The 24653-nt window shown below is 46.8% G+C and overlaps 1 protein-coding gene across 1 annotated transcript in view; it reads right to left on the minus strand.

Annotated features, from left to right (window-relative positions):
• The window catches only part of CUBN (cubilin), a 288242-nt gene that overhangs the window by 149683 nt on the left and 113906 nt on the right, over positions 1-24653 (minus strand). Inside the window, 1 exon segment of the mRNA XM_038755639.1 lies at positions 8828-8978. Coding sequence (XP_038611567.1) covers positions 8828-8978 — 151 coding nt within the window.

Consider the following 24653-nt stretch of genomic DNA (forward strand, 5'->3'; position numbering starts at 1 on the left):
CGGCCTATCTTCTAACTACCCTAGTGCTTAGAACAGTGTTTAACACAGAATATGTGCTTAACAAATACCACAATTACTAGACCATGCTGTTCTCCTCTTGGTGAATGAGGGTGAAAAACGGAATCCCATCCAGAATAATAATAATAATAATGGCATTTATTAACCACTTACTACGTGCAAAGCACTGTTCTAAGCGCTGGGGAGGTTACAGGGTGATCAGGTTGTCTCACGGGGGGGCTCACAGTCTTAATCCCCATTTTACAGATGAGGGAACCGAGGCCCAGAGAAGTGAAGCGACTTGTCCAAAGTCACCCAGCTGGCGATTGGCGGAGCCGGGATTTGAACCCATGACCTCAGACTCCAAAGCCCCTGCTTTTTCCACTGAGCCACGCTGTTTCACGCCACGCGCGACATCCAGAAATGGCGAAGCCAATCTCCTTGCTAAACTCTCCCCGGCGAGGGAATCTGGATCCCTGATTTCCTGCACCGTTCTCGCCCTGTCGGGCTGGCGATGAACGTGATTGATAGAGATAAAGAGGTTTCCTCTGTACCCCCTTCCCTGTCCATGCATCTGCTCTGGAGATCCATCTCTTGCTGGGTAAGCAGGGGCATACCCCCACCTCACAGCCAGATGCAGTACTCGTAGAGAAAGATTTGGATTTCCCTCATTTCAACGTTCCCTCTTCCGTTCCCTGGAAAAGAGATCACCCATTTCTCCAAGGCCTGGCTTCCTCTCCACCCACTCTCTCCCACTGGTGCGGTTGGCCTGATGGGAAGTGACCAGGTGGCAGGAGCTCTGCCTGAAACTCATCAGGGCTTTCCACACGCGGAGAAAATGTGCTCCCGGGATTGTTCCCGGGATGTGTGCACAGTCCGACCATGGAGCCGGTTCAGGCTGGAAGTCACTGGCAGGAGTGACGGGCGAAGAAGCTCATTAGGAGTCCAGGGCAATGTATCCATCAATTACTCATTGTCCCCCAGCTGTCTCAGCCCAGAAACATTATCACTCTCCCTGTCTGAGCACGCGCTTCTGCTGTTTATTGTTACAGTGTACTCTCCCGACCACTTAGGATAGTTAGTGATCAATAAATATGAACAATTGACGGACTCCGTTCAGTCTAGGAGGGTTTCCTCACCTGTGAGTGTCCCTCAGGCAGCTGTCCTGCATCGTGACAGAAATGGACTACGTGTTTTCGGAACTAACAGCCTCCAGTGGTAGCACTCTCTCAGCCTCATCTACAGCCCGATACACTCCAAAGGCCGAAAGCCGATCTGGCGAATTAGCGACGGGGGAGCTCAATAATAATGGTGGTATTCGTAAAGCGCTTACTATGTGCAAAGCTCTGTTCTAAGTGCTGGGCATCTTCCTTCGCCTCCCCTTGGGCCCTCAGGCTGGCAAGAAATAATTGTCTAGCATGGATTCTGACACTGAATCATGTCACTGATTCTGATTCTGATACTGATTAGGGTGTCCTGGACCAAGGGGAAGGTGGGGCCCTTGATTGGCCCTTTTGGGGGAAATCAAATAATAATAATTATGGCATTTAGTAAGTGCTTAGTATGTGCCAAGTACTATTCTAAGATCTGGAGTAGGAGAAGCAGCGTGGCTCAGTGGAAAGAGCCCAGGCTTTGGAGTCAGAGGTCTTGGGTTCGAATCCTCACTCCACCACATGCCTGCTGTGTTACCTTGGGCAAGTCACTTCACTTCTCTGAGCCTCAGTTACCTCATCTGTAAAATGGGAATTAAGACTGTAAGCCCCATGTGGGACAACCTGATCACCTTGCATCCCCCCAGTGCTTAGAACAGTGCTTTGCACATAGTAAGCACTTATCAAATGCCATCATTATTATTATTATTACAAGCAGCGTGCATGGCCTAATGGAAAGAGCCCGGGCTTGGGAGTCAGAAGTCATGGGTTCTAATCCTGACTCCGCCACTTGTCAGCTGTGTGACCTTGGGCAAGTCACTTCACTTCTCTGGGCCTCAGTTCCCTCATCTGTAAAATGGGGATGAAGACTGTGAGCCCCACATGGGACAACCTGATTTCCTTGTCTCTTCCCCAGTGCTTAGAACAGTGCTTGGCACATAGTAAGCACTTAACAAATACCAACATTATTATTATTATTATTACAAGATAATCAGGTCCCTGTTCCACATGGGGCTCACAGTCTAATTCGGAGTGAATGCAGGCACTAGATCTGAGGCACAAAGAAATGAAGGGACACCCCCAAAGTCACAGAGCGGGAGTGAGGATTAGAATCCAGGTCCTCTGACTCCCAGGATCTTTTCAACAGGGCATGCCATCTCTAAAAATTCCGCCCAGCCCCTTTACAGGAAACAACTTTCCCCTCTAGATGGTAAGCACGTTGTGGGCAAGGAATATATCTGTTACATTGTTAAATTGTACTCGCCCAAGCGTTTAGTACAGTAAACCTCAATAAATACGATTGATTGACTGACTAGCCCTCAGACAGAGTCTGCAGAGGAAGTCTTCTCTCTCATTAATGGAACTGGATTAGTTTGTGGCTTTAGTGGCCAATACTCCTCAGAAGAAACAAACACTACACATTTGTATTTTGCAGGCCTCAAATATGACGACTGAAGGTAAATAATACTAATAATAATGATGATGGTATTTGTTAGTATGTGCCAAGCACTGTTCTAAGCACTGGGGTAGATACAGGTTAATCAGGTTGTCCCACGTGGGGCTCACAGTCTTAATCCCCATTTTACAGATGAGGGAACTGAGACACGGAGAAGTGAAGTGATTTGCCCAAAGTCACACAGCTGATAAGTGGCAGAGCCAGGATTAGAACTCATGACCTCAGACTCCCAAGCCCGTGCTCTAGCCACTAAGCCACGAATGTCCTAGCTCTAAATTACTGTGAACTAGCCACAAATTGTAACCCCTAGTGATTGTCCACATCTTCTTTCCTAATTATAATAATAATAATGGTATTTGTTAAGTGCTTACTATGTGCCAAACACTGTTCTAAGCACTGGGGTAGTTACAAGGTGATCAGGTTGTCCCACGTGGGGCTCACAATCTCAATCCCCATTTTACAGATGAGGCAAGTGAGGCACGGAGAGGTGAAGTGACTTGCCCAAAGTCGCACAGCTGATAAGTGGCACAGGCGGGATTAGAACCCATGACCTCTGACTCCCAAACCCGTGCTCTTTCCACTGAGCCACGCGGCTCGTTACGGGCTGGCGAGGAGTCTACCAACTCTTTCACACTGTACTCTTTTAGATGCTTAGTGCAGTGCTTGGCACGTAGAAGATGCTCAGTAAATATGACTGATGGTTTGTTGCCAACTTGTGCTTCCCAAGTGCTTAGTACAGTGCTCTGCACACAGTAAGCACTCAATAAATACGATTGAATGAATGAATGAGGTCCACTGAACAACGCCCGGAGCTGAAACTAAAACCGTGCTTTGCACATAGTAAGCGCTTAATAAATGCCATCATTATTATTAAAACCAAAAATGAATCAGGAGCAGAGACACTGACACACCATGAGAGGCACTGATGTTGTGGGCTTGGGGAAAGCTCTCTAACTATTCTATTAATATATCATTGTTTTCTGTTCCATAGGAACCGGGACCAGACCCCCTGGGATGGTCCTGGCTCTTTCTGCAGACCATCTGTGGAAAGAAAAATGACGGAAAAGCCACTTCCCTCGGGAGGTGTTAAATGGATTAGTGCACTTACCTTTTAAATGAATTAGCTATCGATCCCTGCTGCCAAACCTTTAAGCATATTTAATAAAATATGTTTAGGGTCATTGAAAAAATTATAAATCGAGGTGTCAGGAAGCACTTAGACTCAAAGAATGAGTATCTGGCCCTCTCCCAGCAGAGACCCCTTCTGTGATAAAACGTCTAAGTGGTTCCTCTCCAGTGGGAATGAGAGGCAGGGCCTCTTGATCTGTGATGTGATGAATGAGCTGAGGCCGTCTGCTTTGTGAGACAATGAAAGCCTGGCCAGTCCGCCCAATTCTATAGACATCGCTTTGCAAAAGCCTTCCCTGTGTGTGGTGGGCATTCAAGATTCATATTAAGAAACTCATTAAAAGGCTTCTGCAACAATACGTGAGTCTGCGAGATCTGGGGGAATAATCCACTGGCAGAACTATGAAAATGGACCGAAGCTGAATTCCACATAGTGTTTTCTGGATTGGGTCTGTTGTGAGCCACTACTGCGAAGTTTTACTATGAATCCGAAACTGTGAAAGATGTGTGGTTTCTTTTTTTTTTTTTTTCCCTCACTGCACTAGAAAAGCTTGGAATCCCCCTGGAAAGTATGTGCAATGTCTCTCGCAGATACCGTTGCTAAGGAAACCAGAAAATAAATAGAAAGTTCAAGAAATGCTGCCGAGTGACCTCTTTCCTTTGGCTAAAATCTCGGTGATGGCTAGCAGTTGAGTAAGATGTGACATTTTAGGGAGTTTGCTCATTGTACACCACTCAGCCTGTGGGAGGCATTAATGGAAACAGAATTCATTCTCTGTGAAAAGCAGTTTCACATGAAATGTGTACTAGTAACTTCTAAAAGCCCGGTTTGCGATGGAGATTGAGTCACCGTAAAGAATTTTACCACAGTCTAAAATATGGGGGTTTTCACACCAAGTGAATCAAGAAAGAGTCCAGGCTCGGATTTTCTTTCATACTGACGGGCTGGAAAATACCGGGTTTGGGGTGTGGAAATTAACATTTCACCGTTAGAAACCAACCTGGGTGTAAATCGTGTTCCCATTTAATAATAATAATAATAATAATGGCATTTATTAAGCACTTACTATGTGCAAAGCACTGTTCTAAGCGTTGGGGGGATACAAGGTGATCAGGTTGTCCCAGGGGGGCTCACAGTCAACCCCCATTTTACAGATGAGTTAACTGAGGCCCAGAGAAGTTAAGTGATTTGCCCAGGGTCACATAGCTGACAATTGGCGGAGCTGGGTTTGAACCCACGACCACTGACTCCAAAGCCCGGGCTCTTTCCACTGAGCCATTTCTGCAATGGAGCGAAGTTGACATGACTGAAAATGGGTCTGCCTCTTCAGGAGCTTATTTTCCTACTGGCATTAGCCTATTTTCCCCAAGAGGATGAGGATGAAGAAATCCTATGTCGGGGGAAGCAGCCAACAATCGCAAGTGGGGACACCTCTGGTTCAGTGTTGAATAGGGCAAGCTCCCCCCCAGCTCCAGCTAGAAGGCCACCCAGAAGAAGAATGATAACCATAGAAACAGCCGCCATTTGGGTTTTGCCGACTTGACACACAAAAGAAGCAAGATTCCCCTCCAAAATGTAGAAACAGCTGCCATTCGGGTTTTTCCGACTTGACACACAAAAGAAGCAAGTTTCCCCTCCAAAATGTAGACTCATCATGGGGAGAGGAAACGGTGTGGCAATCAGTCAGTCGATTGTATTTATTGCACACTTACCACGTGCAGAGAACTGTACTAAGCGTTTGGGAGAGTACAATGCAACAGAGTTGACAGACATGATTCCTGTCCGCCAACATGTACTTCCCAAGTGCTTAGTACAGTGCTCTGCACACAGTAAGCACTCAATAAATACGATTGAATGAATGAATGAAAAAAGAGCTTACAGTCTAAAGGGGGAGGGTGTCTGCTTACTCTGTTGTGCTCTTCCACGTGCTCAGTACAGTGGTTTGCATGGAGTAAGCACTGGATTAGAGAAGCAGCGTGGTTCAGTGGAAAGAGCCCAGGCTTTGGAGTCAGAGGTCATGGGTTCAAATCCCAGCTGCGTGACTTTGGGCAAGTCACTTCACTTCTCCGGGCCTCAGCTCCCTCATCTGGAAAATGGGGATTAAGTCTGTGAGCCCCCAGTGGAACAACTTGATCACCTTGTGTCTACCCCAGAGCTTAGAACAGTGCTTTGCACATAGTAAGTGCTTAATAACTGCTTAGAACAGTGCTCTGCACACAGTAAGCGCTCAATAAATACGATTGAATGAATAAATGCCATTATTATTATATTATATTATAATATAATATTATATATTTTATATTATATTATATTGTATTGTATTATTATATTATTAATAAATGCCATTGATTGATTGATGATTGCTTGATTCATTCATTCATTCAATTGTATTTATTGAGCACTTACTGTGTGCAGAGCACTGTACTAAGTGCTTGGGAAATACAAGTTGGCAACATATAGAGACGGCCCCTACCCAACAGCGGACTCACAGTCTAGAAGTGGGAGACAGACAACAAAACATATTAACAAAATAAATAGAATAAATATGACGGTCATAAGTAAAAAGACAGGGCTGGAAGAATCCTTGGCAGGGAGGAGCTATTTGATTTTGTGGAAATAGGACATCATTGTAATGATGTCATCATAAGAGTTGGGAGAATCCCATCATCCCACAAGGTAAAGGAAGAAGCTTGAGCCTTTCCATGGGGGTGCCCCTATCATGCACCACACCGAGTCTGTGGTGTCTTACAAAGAGATTGACAGTTTATAAGGTGAATAATACAATTAAGAGTTCACTGAAAGCTCTGAGAGATCAATTAGGCAAGTGGGGTTTTTTTTGTTATTTTTTTAAGTGCTTACTATGTCTCAAGCTCTGTTCCAAGAGCTGGGGTAGACTGTGAGCCCGCTGTTGGGTAGGGACCATCTCTATATGTTGCCAACTTGTACTTCCCAAGCACTTAGTACAGTGCTCTGCACACAGTAAGCGCTCAATAAATACTACTGAATGAATGAATTAATATAAGTTTATTAAGTTGAGAAGCAGCTTGGCTCAGTGGAAAGAGCCCGGGCTTTGGAGTTCTTGGTCCCCTTCTGTTCTCGATCTACACTCTCTTCCTTGGTGACCTCATTCGCTCCCACGGCTCCAACTATAATCTCTACGCTGATGACACCCAAATCTACATCTCTGGCCGTGCTCTCTCCCCCTCCCTCCAGGCTCACATCTCCTCCTGCCTTCAGGACATCTCCATCTGGATGTCTGCCGGCCACCTAAACCTCAACATGTACAAGACTGAACTCCTTGTCTTCCCTCCCAAACCCTGTCCTCTCCCTGACTTTCCCATCACTGTTGACGGCACTACCATCCTCCCCGTCTCACAAGCCCGCAAACTTGGTGTCATCCTCGACTCCGCTCTCTCATTCACCCCTCACATCCAAGCCATCACCAAAACCTTCCGGTCTCAGCTCCGCAACGTTTCCAAGATCCGCCCTTTCCTCTCCATCCAAACCGCTACCCTGCTCATTCAAGCTCTCATCCTATCCTGTCTGGACTACTGCATCAGCCTTCTTTCTGATCTCCCATCCTAGTGTCTCTCCCCACTTCAATCCATACTTCATGCTGCTGCCCGGATTGTCTATGTCCAGAAACGCTCTGGGCATGTTACTCCCCTCCTCAAAAATCTCCAGTGGCGACCAATCAATCTGCGCATCAGGCAGAAACTCCTTACCCTGGGCTTCAAGGCTCTCCATCACCTCGCCCTCTCCTACCTCACCTCCCTTCTCTCCTTCTCCAGCCCAGCCCGCACCTTCCACTCCTCTGCCGCTAATCTCCTCACTGTGCCTCGTTCTCGCCTGTCCCACCATCGACACCCGGCCCACGTCATCCCCTGGGCCTGGAATGCCCTCCCTCTGCCCATCCGCCAAGCTAGCTCTCTTCCTCCCTTCAAGGCCCTACTGAGTGCTCACCTCCTCCAGGAGGCCTTCCCAGACTGAGCCCCCTCCTTCTTCTCCCCCTCGTCCCCCTCTCCATCTCCCCTGTCTTACCTCCTTCCCTTCCCCACAGCACCTGTATATATGTATATAAGTTTGTACATATTTATTACTCTATTTATTTATTCATTTATTTATTCATTTTACTTGTACATATCTATTCTATTTATTTTATTTTGTTAATATGTTTAGTTTTGTTCTCTGTCTCCCCCTTCTAGACTGTAAGCCCACTGTTGGGTAGGGACTGTCTCTATATGTTGCCAACTTGTACTTCCCAAGTGCTTAGTACAGTGCTCTGCACACAGTAAGCACTCAATAAATACAATTGATTGACTGACTGATTGATTGATTGATTGATTGATTGATTGGAGTCAGAGGGCATGGGTTCAAATCCCAGCTCTGCCAATTGTCAGCTGTGTGACTTTGGGCAAGTCACTTCACTTCTCGGTGCCTCAATTACCTCATCTGGAAAATGGGGATTAAGACTGTGAGCCCACATGGGACAACCTGATCACCTTGTAATAATAATAATAAAAATAATGGCATTTATTTAACGCTTACTATGTGCAAAGCACTGTTCTAAGTGGTGGGGAGGTTACAAGGTGATCAGGTCATCCCACGGGGGGCTCACAGTCTTCATCCCCATTTTACGGATGAGGGAACTGAGGCCCTGAGAAGTTAAGTGACTTGCCCACCGTTGACAATTGGCGGAGCCGGATGATATTATTTTGACCCAGAGCCATTCCCCATATGGTGTTTGCAGCATTCCAGGATGCCCACTTTGAGGGTGGAAAGACAGGACAAAGTGCCCAGCCTCGGGATGGAGGCAACAACTCTTTCTCCCTCTCACATCCTCCTTCCTCTCCCTGTGCACAGACGTCTGTGAGAAGAAAGACCGGGTGGCCAAGGCTGGGTTCACCTCATCCCCCAACTAACAGCCACGCGTGGATCTCATGAGATCATATCGGGGGAACATCCACAGATAGCTCAGGGAGCCAGTTTGGGAGCTGAGCTTCTTCACTGGGCACAGAGCTGGGGCCATCAGGTTTATCAAACACAACTCAGTGAGCTGGGAAAATCACCGGAGGGAAAACCGGAGTGGCTTACCGTGGATGGACCACTGCATCTGGAATCCTCTATTGGCCGAAGAGACGCCATCAGTATGGAGTAGCACGTGAAGGAGGGCTTGGGTAGTGCTCCCTGGCAGGGGGCCATTCCCGCCACAGAACCGGCCTATTCGGTTGGTTCCATCATACAGCTGCAATCGAAAAGGGATGGGCTAAATTGAGAGCGATCGAGAGGGGAATCGAGGAGCCATTTATGTCCCAGCTCTAACGGGGGAGTTGAAAATTCAAATGCTGATTTGAAATGGCTCCTCGTCCACATGACACCGTAGTTAACGGTCCCAAGGATCAACCCAGAGTCCATCTGACTCATCTGTTTCCATGTGTCCTGAAGCCTTCTTCGCAAATACCACCTACACGGTTACGGTTGGACCATCCAAACCCCTGATTCCTCCTCTCCAGCCCCACCAGTTTTGGGAAGTCCTGACTGTTACTGCCGTCAGCATTTGTCCGCTAGCTCCTTCAGCTCACGACAGATATTGGTGGAAATGGCCTTTGTTCAAGACAGTCCGGCGGAAAACCAGCAAAGGAATTAAACTTGCCCGCTGCGGCCCAGTCGCCACCAATATATTAAGTATAAATATGTAATAATGATGGCATTTACTATGCATCTACTGTTTGCCAGGCACAGTAATAATAATAATGATGGTATTTGTTAAGTGCTTACTATGTGCAAAGCACTGTTCTAAGCTCTGGGCAGGTTACAAGGTGATCTGGTTGCCCCACGGGGGGCTCACAGTTTTAATCCCCATTTTACAGAAGAGGTAACTGAGGCACAGAGAAGTTAAGTGACTTGCCCCAAGTCAGACAGCTGACAGTTGGCGGAGCTGGGATTTGAACCTATGACCACTGACTCCAAAGCCCGGGCTCTTTCCACTGAGCCATGCTGGAGTTGCAGAAGTGCTGAAATGGCAGTAGAGGGGGAGATAGGGTGGGGAGATGAGACATTAATCCAGGAAGGCCCACTAGAGGAGGTCTGATTTCAGGAGGGCTTCGAAGATGGGGAGAACATTGGTCTGCTGGATTTTAGGGGGGATTTTCAGGTAGAAGGGAGGGCAGGAACCAGAGACTGTGAGAGACTTGAGAACGAAAAACGTTTGCTAGGAGTGAAGGGGGTGAGCTGGGGCGGAGCGGGAGAAGAGCGAGGAAAAATCATGCAGGGAGAGAGGTAATGAAATCCCCCAAGGAGGTGACAACTAGTGAGTGAGGCAAACGATGAATTAATTACAACTAGGAGTAATAGATTATAACCTGTGAGCCCATTGTTGGGTAGGGACTGTCTCTATATGTTGCCAACTTGTACTTCCCAAGCGCTTAGTACAGTGCTCTGCACACAGTAAGCGCTCAATGAATATGATTGAATGAATGAATGAACCTCATGTACCTAAGTGCTCTGGGGGAGTTATGGATAGTTCATTTCATTTCAATTGTATTTATTGAGCGCTTACTGTGTGCTGATATTTAAATGATTAGGTGGCACAGAGATGCTGAAATGGCAGTTGGGGAAAATGAGGACGGGAGATGAGAAATCAGTTGGGGAAGACCTCCCGGAGGAGGTGTAATCTCAAAAGAGAAGCAGCGTGGCTCAGTGGAAAGAGCCCAGGCTTTGGAGTCAGAGGTCAGGGTTCAAATCCCGGCTCTGCCAACTGTCAGCTGTGTGACTTTGGGCAAGTCACTTCACTTCTCTGGGCCTCAGTTACCTCATCTGGAAAATGGGGATTAAGACTGTGAGCCCCCCGTGGGACAACCTGATCACCTTGTAACTTCCCCAGCACTTAGAACAGTGCTTTGCACATAGTAAGTGCTTAATAAATGCCATCATAATTATTATTAAAAGGGCTATAAAGATGGGAGGAGCAATGGGCTATCGGATGTGAAGGCGGAGGGAGTTTCAAGCGGGGGGAGGGTGTTCGCAAGAGCTCGAGGATCAATCAATCAATCATTCATTCATTCAATCAATCGTAGTTATTGAGCACTTACTGTGTGCAGAGCACTGTACTAAGCGCTTGGGAAGTACGTCGGTAACACATAGAGATGGTCCCTACCCAACGATGGGCTCACATTTAATGGTTCATACATTCATTCAATCGAATTTATTGAGTGCTTACTGTGTGCAGAGCACTGTACTAAGTGCTTGGGAAGTACAAGTTGGTTCTCATTTAGCACTTACTATGTGCAGAGCATTATACTAAGCACTTGGGAGAGCACAGTTAGTAGACATGTTTCCTACGAGGAGCTTGTAGAGGGAAAGACAAGAGCAGAGAGTATAGCTTCACTACTGAGAAACAAAGTGCAATGATAATAATAATAATAATAATGTCTGGTAAGTGATTACTATGTGTCAGGCACTATACTGAGCACTGGGGTAGATACAAGATAATTGGGTTGGACACAATCCCTGACCCACTTGGAGCTCACAGTCTTAATCTTCATTTTACAGATGAGGAAACTGAGGCACAGAGAAATTAAGTGACTTGCCCAAGGTCACAAAGCCGACAGGTAGCAGAGCCGGAATTAGAACTCAGGTCCTTTGAGGCCAGGGCTATTTCCACTAGAATAATTATGGTATTTAAGCACTTCTTATGTGCCAAGCACTATTTTAAGCACTGGGGTAGATGCAAGGTATTCAGGTTGTTCCACGTGGGGCTCACGGTCTTAATCCCCTTTTTACAGATGAGGGAACTGAGGCACAGAGAAGTTCTGTGACTTGTCCAAAGTCATACAGCTGATAAGCGGTGGAGCGGGATTAGAACCCATGACCTCCGACTCCCACACCCGGGCTCTTTCCACCGAGCCACGCTGCTTCTCCATGAGCTTTGCCCAAGCTGAGGAATGTACCTTCCCCCAGCCCTTTAATTCATCCCAGGGTGGGTACCAGAGATCCCTGCAGGATTTGTTTTTGTAAACTCAGAAATAGCTGTTATAAAAATAAAATTCCCCATTTTCCCAGGCTGGGCCATCTCTGTGCCCGTTAAAAAACCCTTTCCTAGCTACCGGTGCCAGTCTCATCGGTGAAAAACCAAGATATGTGGTGGGGGCTGTTGGAAGGAACCCACAGCTTTAGCTTAGAAGTCAACCAATAAGGCCAAGGGCATAAACACGGCCCTTTTATAATAGTAACAATAGCATTTGTGAAGTTCATACTATCTGCCAAGCACTGTACTAAGCACCACAGTAATCAGAGGCATTGCCTGTCCCACATGGGCTTACAGTCCATGTAGGAGGGAGAATAAGCACCGAATCTCCACTTTACAGATGAGGAAACTGAGGCACAGAGAAGTTAAGCAGCTTGCCCACGGTCACACGGGAGATGAAGAGCTGAGTCAAGCTTAGAACCCAGGTCTTCTGATTCCCTAAGTTGAGCAGGGCTGCTGAGAGGGGCAGAAAGGGGGATTCCAAACTCTAGGAGCGGCGCTGGAAGTTCATTCCCCTGGGATGGTGCATTGGCTAGGGCTGAGATGCTCTCCACCCCAAGCTAAAAACCAACGGGAATGTAGGAAAGGGACTGGGAATTGACCGGCAGGGTTCGGAGGCCGCTTGGCCGTGAGGAGCACGGAAGGCACGTTTTGAAATTTCAGACTGATCAGAACGACCCAACTGACAATCCTCAATCTACTTCAGGGGATGTGCGAGAGGGAGTGGGGGGCTTGGAGGGGGGACCAATCCCTCCAGAAACCTCCAGGCAGGGACAGTGGGCCTTCCCTGGCCCGTTTCCATCCACCGAGGCTGAGTGTTTCCCACTGGACATTCCCGAGCAAACTTTCTCACAAAGAGATCAGTCCCTTCCCGGTGCACACAAACACTGGTTACCATGGGAACGCCTCAGCCCTCTCACAATACAAACCACAGGATATCCATCAGAGGGGCCCAGCACTCTGGCTTGAACTCCTCCGGGGCTCTGTTCCCGGGGCTCGCTGAGAGGAAGAAACAAGCTCATCCGGCCAGGACAGGTTAGATGGGAATGGCCGGCGAAGGTTTGTGGGATAGACCTCTAATCAGTGCCTCCTGGGGGGGCTTTCTTGCTGTAATTTCCCTACACAAGATGGAAATCGACCCTGTCCTGACTGAACTGGGGGAATTCTCATGTTGGAACTGATTGGGGCCAGGAGCTGCTTCCAGGCAGGACCCAGCCCTGCAGGAGGGACACCCTATTCAGGAGATGAGGGAGCGGCTGCGGCTTCTCTATCTCTAATCCTCATTTCCTCTCCTGTCTGTTCTCCCTCCCCCTTGGACTGCAAGCCCTGTTTGGGTGAGAGATTGGGTCTGATCCCATTTCGGCGTCCAGTGCTTGTCACATAGCAAATGCTTAAAAAATATCCCTATTGTTATAGTTGTATAACAATAACTATGCAATGTAGTTTGAATATATTAAAATTATTATTACGACTCCAGTGAGACTGTATTCTCTAATGTCACCAATGATCTCCTTGCCAAATCGGATGGACTCTATCATAATTCTCCTTGACCGTTGACACCATGGAACACGTCTTTCTCCGGGAAACACTATTTAACCTTAATTTTACCAACACATTTTGCTTTCGGTTCTCCTGCCTCTCTGGAGTGCTCTTAATCTTCTCTTTCACTGGCTTCCTCTTCTGTCTGTCAGCCCTCAAGGTTGTTCTGCATTGCTCCTCATCTAACTTTACATAACATCTGCTCCTATGGATTCAGCCACCGTGGCTCGGTGGAAAGAGCCCGGGCTTGGGAGTCAGAGGTCAAGGGTTCGAATCCCAGCTCCGCCACTTGTCAGCTGTGTGACCTTGGGCAAGCCACTTAACTTCTCTGTGCTTCCGTTACCTCATCTGTAAAATGGGGCTTAAGACTGGGAGCCCCACGTGGGACAACCTGATCACCTTGTATCCCTCCCGGTGCTTAGGACAGTGCTTTGCACATAGTAAGTGCTTAACAGATACCACCATTATTACTATTACTGTCTCTGTATAGTTAAGGCTGATCCCCCAATTTTATCTCATCTTTTTCACCTCCATCTTTTCACCTCCTCTGCAATCTCACATTTCCTCTTGCCTCTAAGACATCTCCATCTGATGCCCTGCTTGCACCTGAAGCTCAATATGCCTAAAACTGAACTCCTCATCTTCCAGCTCAAATCTACTCCACCATCTAACTTTTTCCATCACAGTCGACAACACAATCCTCCCTGTTTCCAAGGCCTAAAGCTTTGGCAGAATCCGGTAGTTTTTGTTCTTTTTCAACTCTCACAATCAATCAACTTGTTGATTTTCCTTCCACAACGTTTCCTGGATCTGTTCGGCCTCTCTATCCGAAGAGCCTGTAAGGTGCTTATTATATCCCAACTAGCTACTATATCAGCCTCCTCACTGGTCTCCCTGCTTCCAAAATCTCTCCTCTTCAGTCCACAATTCATTCCCTTTTCTAAACTTTGATCTGCACAAGCCTCCCCACTCCTTAGAAATCTTTAAAGGCTGCCAATTACACTCCACATCAGACAGAAACTCATTCATTCATTCAATCGTATTTATTGAGCGCTTACTGTGTGCAGAGCACTGTACTAAGCGCTTCCTGACCAACGGGTTCTCCCTCCCTCTTTTCTATCCACTCTCTTCTCTCAGTACACTCCAGCTCACACTCTACATTCCTCTTTAGCTTTCTTTCTCACTGAACCTCATTCTTGACTCTCATTCATTCATTCGTATTTATTGAGCACTTACAGTGTGCAAGCACTGTACTAAGCGCTTGCTTCATACCTCGCTGTTGGGTAGGGATCATCTCTATATGTTGCCAACTTGTACTTCCCAAGCACTTAGTACAGTGCTCTGCACAGAGTAAGCACTCAATAAATACGATTGAATGAATACTCTTGGCTCATAGCCCTCCTCATCCCTGTCACTCCTTTCCCCTTCCTATCTCTTTTTCTAATTCATTCATTCATTCAATCGTATTTGTTGAGCGCTTACTGTGTGCAGAGCATTGTACTAAGCGCTTGGGAAGTACAAGTTGGCAACATATAGAGACAGTCCCTACCCAACAACGGGCTCACAGTCTAATGTAATGTGCTATGTTCTTACTATGTGGTAAGCACCGTACTAGAGAAGCAGCGTGGCTCAGTGGAAAGAGCCCGGGCTTTGGAGTCAGAGGTCATGGGTTCAAATCCCGGCTCTGCCAATTGTCAGCTGGGTGACTTTGGGCAAGTCGCTTCCTTTCTCTGGGCCTCAGTTCTGTAAAATCTGTAAAATGAGGATGAAGACTGTGAGCCTCCCGTGGGACAACCTGATCACCTTGTAACCTCCCCAATGCTTAGAACAGTGCTTTGCACATAGTAAGCACTTAATAAATGCCATCATCATTATTATTACTAAACTCTGAAGTAGATACAAACTAATCAGGTTGGACACAGTTCCTGTGCCACATGGGGCTCACAATCTTAATCCCCATTTTATACATGAAATAACTGAAGCCCAGTGAAGTCAAGTGACTTGCCCAAGGTCACACAGTCTCTCTCCACCAGGCTACTCTGTTTCTCAAAGCTGCTTCTCTTCAATGCTTAGAACGGTGCTTTGAACATAGTAAGCACTTAATAAATGCCATCATTATTATTATCTGTTAAACTATAGCTCACTCCCTTTTCAAAATCTTTCTGAAATCTGACCACCTCTGGGAGGCTTTCCTGGAAGCAGCGTGGCTCAATGGAAAGAGCATGGGCTTTGGAGTCAGAGGTCATGGGTTCAAATCCCGGCTCCGCCACCTGTCTGCTGTATGACCTTGGACAAGTCATTTAACTTCTCAGAGCCTCAGTGGCCTCATCTGTAAAATGGGGATGAAAACTGTGAGCCCCACGTGGGACAACCTGATCACCTTGTATCCCCCCCAGCACTTAGAACAGTGCTTTGCACATAGTAAGCGCTTGACAAATGCCATTATTATTATTATTATTAATAAATTGGCTTCTCCCCAGGTAATAGCCCCACACATACATTTTTACAACCAGTTGTAGCATTTTACAACCAGTTGTCGCCAACTTGTACTTCCCAAGCACTTAGTACAGTGCTCTACACACAGTAAGCACTCAATAAATACAATTGAATGAATGAATTTCTATATATATATGAACTTACATACTCTATCAATCATCCACACAGCCATCTCACCATTCTCTTCCTCCTATCCATAAAGTATTGAATCTACATCCCCTGTTAGATTGAAATCTACTCTGGGCAGTGATCATGCTGTTACAGTGCTTAACACGTAGTAGGTACTTGGTAAATATTACTGCTTAATTGATTTGGGGTCTTCTAGACCAGAAAGATTTAGTGTGGCAGTGAAGATGCGGGGCTGGGAAACTGAGGTCTTCCTTCCCCAGACCCCAATCCCTCCCTGTGCCCTAGAACAGTGCTCAGCACTTAGAACAGTGCTTTGCACATAGTAAGCGCTTAATAAATGTCATTAAAATAAACAAAAAAACATTGGAATTGTCCTAGTGGTAGAGCTGCCCCAATATACCTCTCTTCCTCCAACAATCAATGAAAAATATTTACTGAGCGCTTATACCCTGTTTTATTGAGCACTGTATTGGGCACTTGGGAGTTAGTAGACATGATCCCTGCCGTAGACATGATCCCTGCCCCCAAGGAGCTCCCAGCCTCATCAGGGAACTCAGTGTTCTGTGATCCTGATGGAAAAAATTAATAATAATAATAATAGTGTTTGTTAAACACTTACTATGTGCCAAGCACTGTTCTAAGCGCTGGGGAGGATACAGGGTAATCAGGTTGTCCCACATGGGGCTCACAGTCTTCATCTACATTTTACAGATGAGGCAACTGAGGCACAGGGAAGTGAAATGGCTTGCCCAAAGTCACACAGCTGACAAGTGGTGGAGCCGGGATTAGAACCCATGACCTCTGACTCCTAAGCCCGGGCTCTTTCCAGTAAGCCACAGTGCCTCTCTTATAACCTGGTTTATTGAGCACTAAGTACTAAGCGCTTGGGAGTTAGTAGACATGATTCCTGCCCCCAGGGAGCTCCCAGCCTTATCAGGGAACTCAGCATTCTGGGATCCTGATGGAAAAATAATAATAATAATAATGATGGTATTCGTTAAGCGCTTAATATGTGCCGAGCACTGTTCTAAGTGCTGGGGTAGATACTAGATAATCAGGTTGTCCCACACGGGATTCACAGTCTTCTTCCCGATTTTACAGATGAGGGAACTGAGGTCCAGAGAAGTGAAGTGACTAGCCCAAAGTCAAATGGCTGACAAGTGGCGGAGCCAGGATTAGAATAATAATAACAATAATGATGGCATTTATTAAGCACTTACGATGCGCAAAGCCCTGGGGAGGTTACAAGGTGATCAGGTTGTCCCATGTGGGGCTCACAGTCTTAATTCCCCATTTTTGTGGTAACTGTGGCACAGAGAAGTTAAGTGACTTGCCCAAAGTCACACAGCTGACAAGTGGCGGAGCCAGGATTAGAACCCAAGCCCGCGCTCTTTCTACTATGCCACGCTGCTTCTCGGCTGGCTCCGGGCTTTCTCCTACCTCCTTCCAGGGGATAAAACAGCTATTTTAGGGAGCCGCAGTACCCTAAAACTGGCATATTCTTAGTTCCGCCATTATCTTCCACCAAACTGCTGCTTTCAGGAACTTTTCCCCACAGCCCAGCAAGGATCCAGGGGTGGGGGGATTGGAGGGGTTGGAGGCTCTCCCCTCCAGCTAGTAATGGGGACTGAAGTCTGGCTCACAGCCAGACATAGTAACCCTACTTGTTTTGTTTTGTTGTCTGTCTCTCCCCTTCTAGACTGTGAGCCCGTAGTTGGGTAGAGACTGTCTCCATCTGTTACCGAATTGTACTATCCAAGTGCTTAGTACGGTGCTCTGCACACAGTAAGTGCTCAATAAATACGATTGAATGGATTAAATGAATGAACAAGGAGCAAACCAACCCTCCCCCCCCCACCCCCCCAGGAGACCAGACTATCCATCCCACACACGAACCTCTCAGCATCCTGAGTGGTCCCTCAGCTTTTATCATTCAGGCCTTGCTTCCCACCGGGCCTGTCTTCAGGGTTTTTCAGATTTGGGCTGAAGAACAAAGGGAGATGCTGACATTTGGCATTTGTCTCCTCCCTACACTCTGGCAGAAGCAGAGCATGGGCCAGCCTGAGGCCTGGGATGTTCCTCATCTGCTGCCTTGATTCTTACCAGCCCCAGCTGAGAAAGGATACCAACCTTGGGGGTGGACAGAAAACCAAGGCAGAGAGAGAGTCCGCCCCCTGAAAGTCGAACTCTATTTCCTTTGGGGGATTCCTGGAGGCACTTTAGAAGCCTGTGTCTCTTTGGGAAAGTGGAAGGGAGCAAAGAAAGATGTAGAAATGTGGGAAGAGCAGAGAAAGCAAGGGAAAGTTGTATTGTATTTTCCCAAGTGGTATTTATTGAGCACTCACTGTGTGCAGACCACTTGACTGAGCTCTTGGAAGGGTATAATAGAACAAATCATCATCATCATCGTAATGATAATAATAATGGCATTTATTAAGTGCTTACTATGTACAAAATAATAATGATAATCATGGCATTTATTAAGCACTTACTATGTGCAAAGCACTGTTCTAAGTGCTGGGGAGGTTACAAGGTGATCAGGTTGTCCCACAGGGAGCTCACAGACTCCATCCCCACTTTACAGATGAGGTAACTGAGGCCCAGAGAAGTGAAGTGAGTTGCCCAAAGTCACACAGCTGACAAGTGGCAGAGCCAGGATTAGAATAATAATAATAATAATAATGATGATGGCATTTATTAAGCACTTACGATGTGCAAAGCACTGGGGAGGTTGCAAGGTGATCAAGTTGTCCCATGTGGGGCTCACAGTCTTAATCCCCATTTTACAGATGAGGTAACTGAGGCCCAGAGAAGTGAAGTGACTTGCCCAAAGTCACACAGCTGACAATTGGAGGAGCCGGGATTCGAACCCGTGACCTCTGACTCCAAAGCCTGGGCTCTTGCCACTGAGCCACGTTGCTTCTCATAAATAACCATAGTAGTTGTTAAGCACTTCCTATGTGCCAGACATTGTTCTAAGCTCTAGGGTGGATACGAGCAAATAGGTTTGGACATAGTCCCTGTCCCACATGGGGCTCACAGTCTTAATCCCCATTTTACAGGTGAGGTAACTGAGGCACAGAAAAGTGAAGCGACTTGCCCAAGATCACACAGCAGACAAGTGGTGGAGTGGAGATTAGAACCTATGACCTTCTGATGAGGAGTTCACAGTTTAGGGGGAGAGTCAGACATTAAAATAAATGAACCGAATATAAATATATGTAGCTAAATACTGTAGGGGTTGGAGATTGGGTGAATAGCTAAATGCTGAAGGGGCAAGGACTCAGATACATAGGTGATGCGATGATAGGGAGAGAAAATAAGATGAGAGATTAGTCAGGGAAGGCTTTCTGGAGGAGATGCAGTTTTAGTTTGAAGATGGAGAGAATGGTGGTCCGTCAGATGTGTAGTGGAAGGGAATTCCAGGCAGGGAGGAGGAAATGAGCCAGGGCCAGTGGTGAGGGAGATGAGAGCAAGGCACAGTGTGAAGATTGGATGAAAGGACTCAGCCTCTGCCAGACCTAGCTACTCAGGTTTATTAATAATAATGATAATAATAATAATAATAATAATAATAATGACATTTATTAAGTGCTTACTATGTGCAAAGCACTATTCTAAGCTCTGGGTAGGTTACAAGGTGATCAGGTTGTCCCACGGGGGGGCTCACAGTCTTCATCCCCATTTTCCAGATGAGGGAACTGAGGCCCAGAGAAGTGAAATGACTTGCCCAAAGTCACACAGCTGACAATTGGCGGAGCTGGGATTTAAACCCACGATCTCTGACTCCAAAGCCCGGGCTCTTTCCCACTTAGCCACACTGCTTCTCTATCATTTTTCCTGTCTTCTTCTCTCTCTCTCTGTATTTCCGAGGCACAGAGGAGTTAAATGACTTGCTCAGCACTTAGAACAGAGCTTTGCACATAGTAAGCGCTTAACAAATACCATCATTATTATTATTATTATTATTACCCAAAGTCACACAGCTGACAATTGGCAGAGTTGGGATTTGAACTCACGATCTCTGACTCCAAAGCCCGGGCTCTTTTCCACTGAGCCACACTGCTTCTCTATCAGTTTGCCTGTCTTTTTTTCTCGCTTTCTGTATTTCTGAGGCACTGAGAAGTTGTGACTTGCCCAGTGCTTAGAACAGTGCTTTGCACATAGTAAGCACTTAAAAAATACCGTCATTATTATTACCATTATTACCCAAAGTCACACAGCTGACAATTGGCAGAGTTGGGATTTGAACCCACGATCTCCGACTCCAAAGCCGGAGACTCCTTTCCACTGAGCCACGCTGCTTCTCTTTCAAGGGTTTCGAGGTTTCGAAGGCTTCAAGGTTTCAAGGTTTCGAAGGTTTCAACGGTGAACACCCAAACCCCTCGCATAATTCAAGCCCCACCTCAGGGGGTTGATTTTCTACCATGCAACATCGAAAATCTGCTTGAGAGAGCCAAGACTGTCATGTTCGCCTTTACAAAGCATGTGAAAATCACCTTTATAACACAGAATCAAATTTGTGTCCTCACATCTCCAGTCTTTTCTGAAACTATTAATAATACACTGTGCATTCCAAGTTCACACCTTTGCTATGGAACAGGAAAGCAGTGAAAGAAGTAGCCCCCTTTCCAGGTGGCAGTATTCATTCATTCATTCTTTCATTCATTCAATCATATTTATTGAGTGCTTACTGTTTGTGGGGAACTGTACTAAGCACTTGGGAGAGTCCAATACAGCAATAAACAGACCAGGTACCTATGAAGTAATAATAATAATAATAATGGCATTTATTAAGTGCTTACTACGTGCAAAGCACTGTTCTAAGCACTGGGGAGGTTACAAGGTGATCACGTTGTCCCACGGGGGGCTCACTGTCTTAATCCCCATTTGACAGATGGGGGAACTGAGGCCCAGAGAAGTGAAGGGACACAGAGAATCCTGACAGCAGATCCCCATTCTGGGCAACGGCCACCAGAGAAAGTGGGCTCAGGATAGGCAGTAGAGAATGGGTGGGTTTCGAGCTGAGCAGAACTCCACTGCAGAAGCAGTGTGGCTCACTGGAAAGAGCCCGGGCTTGGGAGTCAGAGGTCATGGGTTCAGATCCCGGCTCCGCCACTTGTCAGCTGTGTGAATTTGGGCAAGTCACTTCACTTCTCTGGGCCTCAGTTGCCTCATCTGGAAAATGGGATTAAGACTGTGAGCCCCACGTGGGACAACCTGATCACCTTGTAACCTCCCCAGTGCTTAGAATGGTGCTTTGCACATAGTGAGCGCTTAATAAATGCCATTATTATTATTATTAGACCCCGTCACTCCCCTCACCGCATGGCGGATCACTATTTGCTGAACGTGACACCAATGCCGGTGGTTCTCTGGGGCGGAGAAGCGAGATACCTGGTGGCAGAAAACAATCCCACTGCAGTGCGGTGGGGAGGGTGGGGTTGCAGCAGAAATGCTCAGCCCTGACACTCCCTTCCCGACCCGATCTGGGACCCCCGTGGCTGTGGCAAGTCCTCCCTCAGCAGCTGGATGAGTTATTTTGGGTTGCTCGGAGATGGGCTGTGTCTCAGGCAAAAACCGTCCGATCTCCTTACGAACCCTCAGCTCTTTTGGCCCAGTTTCTTTTCTTCTAGAGCCTCTTTTAGGACACATGCGGCCTGGTGGGCGGGAGCTTGGTCCTAAGGTGACACGTTCAACGGACTGGGGGAACATACCAAGGGCTTCAGTTGGCTCCTGCCACGCACCAGACTCGGTTCATTTTTCTGTCTTTTATTTCCTCCTTCCCCTGGGGACTCAGAATATCTGAAGAAAACCGGGCCCTTGGATTTTCCTCTACCAGAGCTCATGACTTCAGCTGCTTTAGAATTAATTTGGAGAATATCCCCCCCCACTCCCCTCCCCTCACTCTCTTTTCTTGGTCTTTTCCAGGCTTGTTATAATTGAAAACTGTTTCGTACATTTGGGATGAATTAAACCCTGAAGAACACATGTTCAGCCAGCAGCCGTTTATGGAAGTGCTCACGTACTGTACATTAAACTTGAACTATCCCTGCTGTCTTGGGATTATAGGCAGCATTTTTGAACCACAGGGCGGCTCGACATCATCTCCGTGGTTAGGCATAGCAGAGAGGCCCGAATGCCGGTGGATTGAAAAGCCTTTGTTGTGGCCTTTGTTCCTGGGTAGAATTGCCTTTTATTCATTCATTCAGTCAGTCAGTCGTATTTATTGAGCGCTTACTGTGTGCACAGCACTGTACTAAGCGCTTGGGAAGTACAAATTGGATCTCTGGCATGATGTACCCCCCTGTGCAGAAACAAACGGGTGATTCTATACTTCCAGACTCCTCCTAGAGAAGAACTGTGGTTGTCTCATTTTTTTATGATATTTGTTAGGCACTTCCTATGTTCCGGGCACTGTACTAAGCACCAGAGTAGACACGACAGAATCGGACTGGACACAGTCCATGTTCCACATAGGGCTCACAGTCCTTAATCCCTATTTCACGAATAACTGAGGTAAAGAGAAGTCAAGTGACTTGCCGAAGGTCACGGAGCAGACAAATGGCGGAGCCGGGATTAGAACCCAGATGCTCCGATTTCCAAGCCCGCGCTCTTTCCATGCGGCTTCTCTGATAGAACGGGTGAGGGCTAGAAGAGGCGATCCACTGCTGCCCAATGGGCCATGTTTGGCAGGCGTCCCTTTCCTGTTCTGTCCCAGGCCATTCACACCTGGCAAACGGCTTCATCTATTTCAAAACCTTAATATTCCATAGTCTTACTTATAATAATACTAATGCTGATTATATTTGTTGAGCGCTTCCCATGTGCCAAGCACTGCGCTGGGGGAGATATAAGGTAATCAGATTGTCCCACGGGGGGCTCCCCATTTTTACCGATGAGGTAACTGAGGCCCGGAGAAGTGAAGTGGCTTGCCCAGGGTCACAGAACAGATGAGGGGCGGTGCCGGGATTAGGACGCTCGTCCTCTGACTCCCAAGCCCAGGCTCTTTCCACTGAGCCGTGCTGCTTATCACTGAGGGCCGCTTTCGAATCCAAGCCACAAGGTTTGGAGAGTTCTTACGCTAGTCAGATGGATGTCCAGGAAGTCACCACAAGTGCCTTGGTGTCCCCATCGGAGGACTTCTAGGCTGTGAGCCCGCTGTTGGGTAGGGACCGTCTCTATATGTTGCCAACTTGGACTTCCCAAGTGCTTAGTACAGTGCTCTGCACACAGTAAGTGCTCAATAAATACGATTGAATGAATGACTGAATGAATGAATGACTATCCCCTGGGTGGTGATTGCACAGGGAATGATGTTCTTTTCAAGCAGATTTGAAGGCCCATCTCCAGGAAGCCTTCCCTGACTGATCCCTCCTCTCCTCTTCTCCCACTCCCTTCTGAGCAGCTTTTACTAGCTCCTTCATTCATCCTCTCTCCCTTCCCCATGGCACATATGTATTTATATACCTGTCCATACCTGTAATTTATTTATTTATCTATTTATTTATATGAATGCCTGCCTCCCCCTCTAGACTGTAAGCTCATTACGGGCAGGGAATGCTTTTGAGGTTATATTGTTCTCTCCCAAGCACTTTGGAAAGTGCTTTGTACACAGTAAGCACTCAGCAAATATGATTAATAATAATAACAATAATAATAATAATAGCTGGGGAGTCGGACGCTCTATCTAGCAATCAAAGGCAGGTTCTCAGATGGTGAGGCTCGCCTTCAGATGCAAATGGGGTTGAAAAAGGCCAGTGTAGGATCCCCAGTCCTGGCCCCACCACCAAGCACATACACAGACTGTCTCTGTCAGGTGGCCTGTGTCCATTCTTTGCAGCTCCAAGCACTCTTTTCACCTGGGCCTCTGTCTCACGGTTTCCTCAAAGCATTGTTAGAAAAGAGCAGCGCCTTCATTCATTCATTCATTCATTCAATCGTATTTATTGAGCACTTACTGTGTGCAGAGCACTGGACTAAGCGCCTTCCCGGATCGCTGTGAGCGTTGGGTGCCGGGACTGACTCGGCCACAGGGTAACAAAGACAACATCCAGGTCCAGGGAAGCCAGCCTCAGTTCACCACTGAACACTTGGGAAAGCCGATTCTTTACTTTCTATCTATCAATCTATCTATACATCCATCCAACTATCTACCTATCATTCATCCATTCATTCAATCGTATTTATTGAGCACTTACTGTGTGCAGAGCACTGCACTAAGCGCTTGGGAAGTACAAGTTGACAACATAATCTATCTATCTATCTATCTATCATCTATCAATCTATCTATCTATATCTATCTATCTAATTTATCTATCACTTATCTATTTATTTATTTATCTATTTATTTATTAAGAATAGCTTTACTTCTATTTATTCTGATGACTTGACACCTGTCCAGATGTTTTGTTTTGTTGTCCATCTCCCCCTGCTAGACTGTGAGCTCACTGTTGGGTAGGGACTGTCTCTGTATGTTGCCGACTTGTACTTCTCAAGTGCTTAGTACAGTGCTCTGCACACAGTAATAATAATAATGATAGCATTTATTAAGCGCTTACTATGTGCAAAGCACTGTTCTAAGCACTCGGGGGATACAAGGTGATCAGGCTGTCCCACGGGGGGCTCACAGTCTTCATCCCCATTTTCCAGATGAGGTCACTGAGGCCCGGGGAAGTTAAGTAACTTGCCCAAAGTCACACAACTGACAGTTGGCGGAGCTGGGATTTG

Source organism: Tachyglossus aculeatus, chromosome 13 (genome assembly GCF_015852505.1).
Source record: "Tachyglossus aculeatus isolate mTacAcu1 chromosome 13, mTacAcu1.pri, whole genome shotgun sequence".
Taxonomy (NCBI): domain Eukaryota; kingdom Metazoa; phylum Chordata; class Mammalia; order Monotremata; family Tachyglossidae; genus Tachyglossus; species Tachyglossus aculeatus.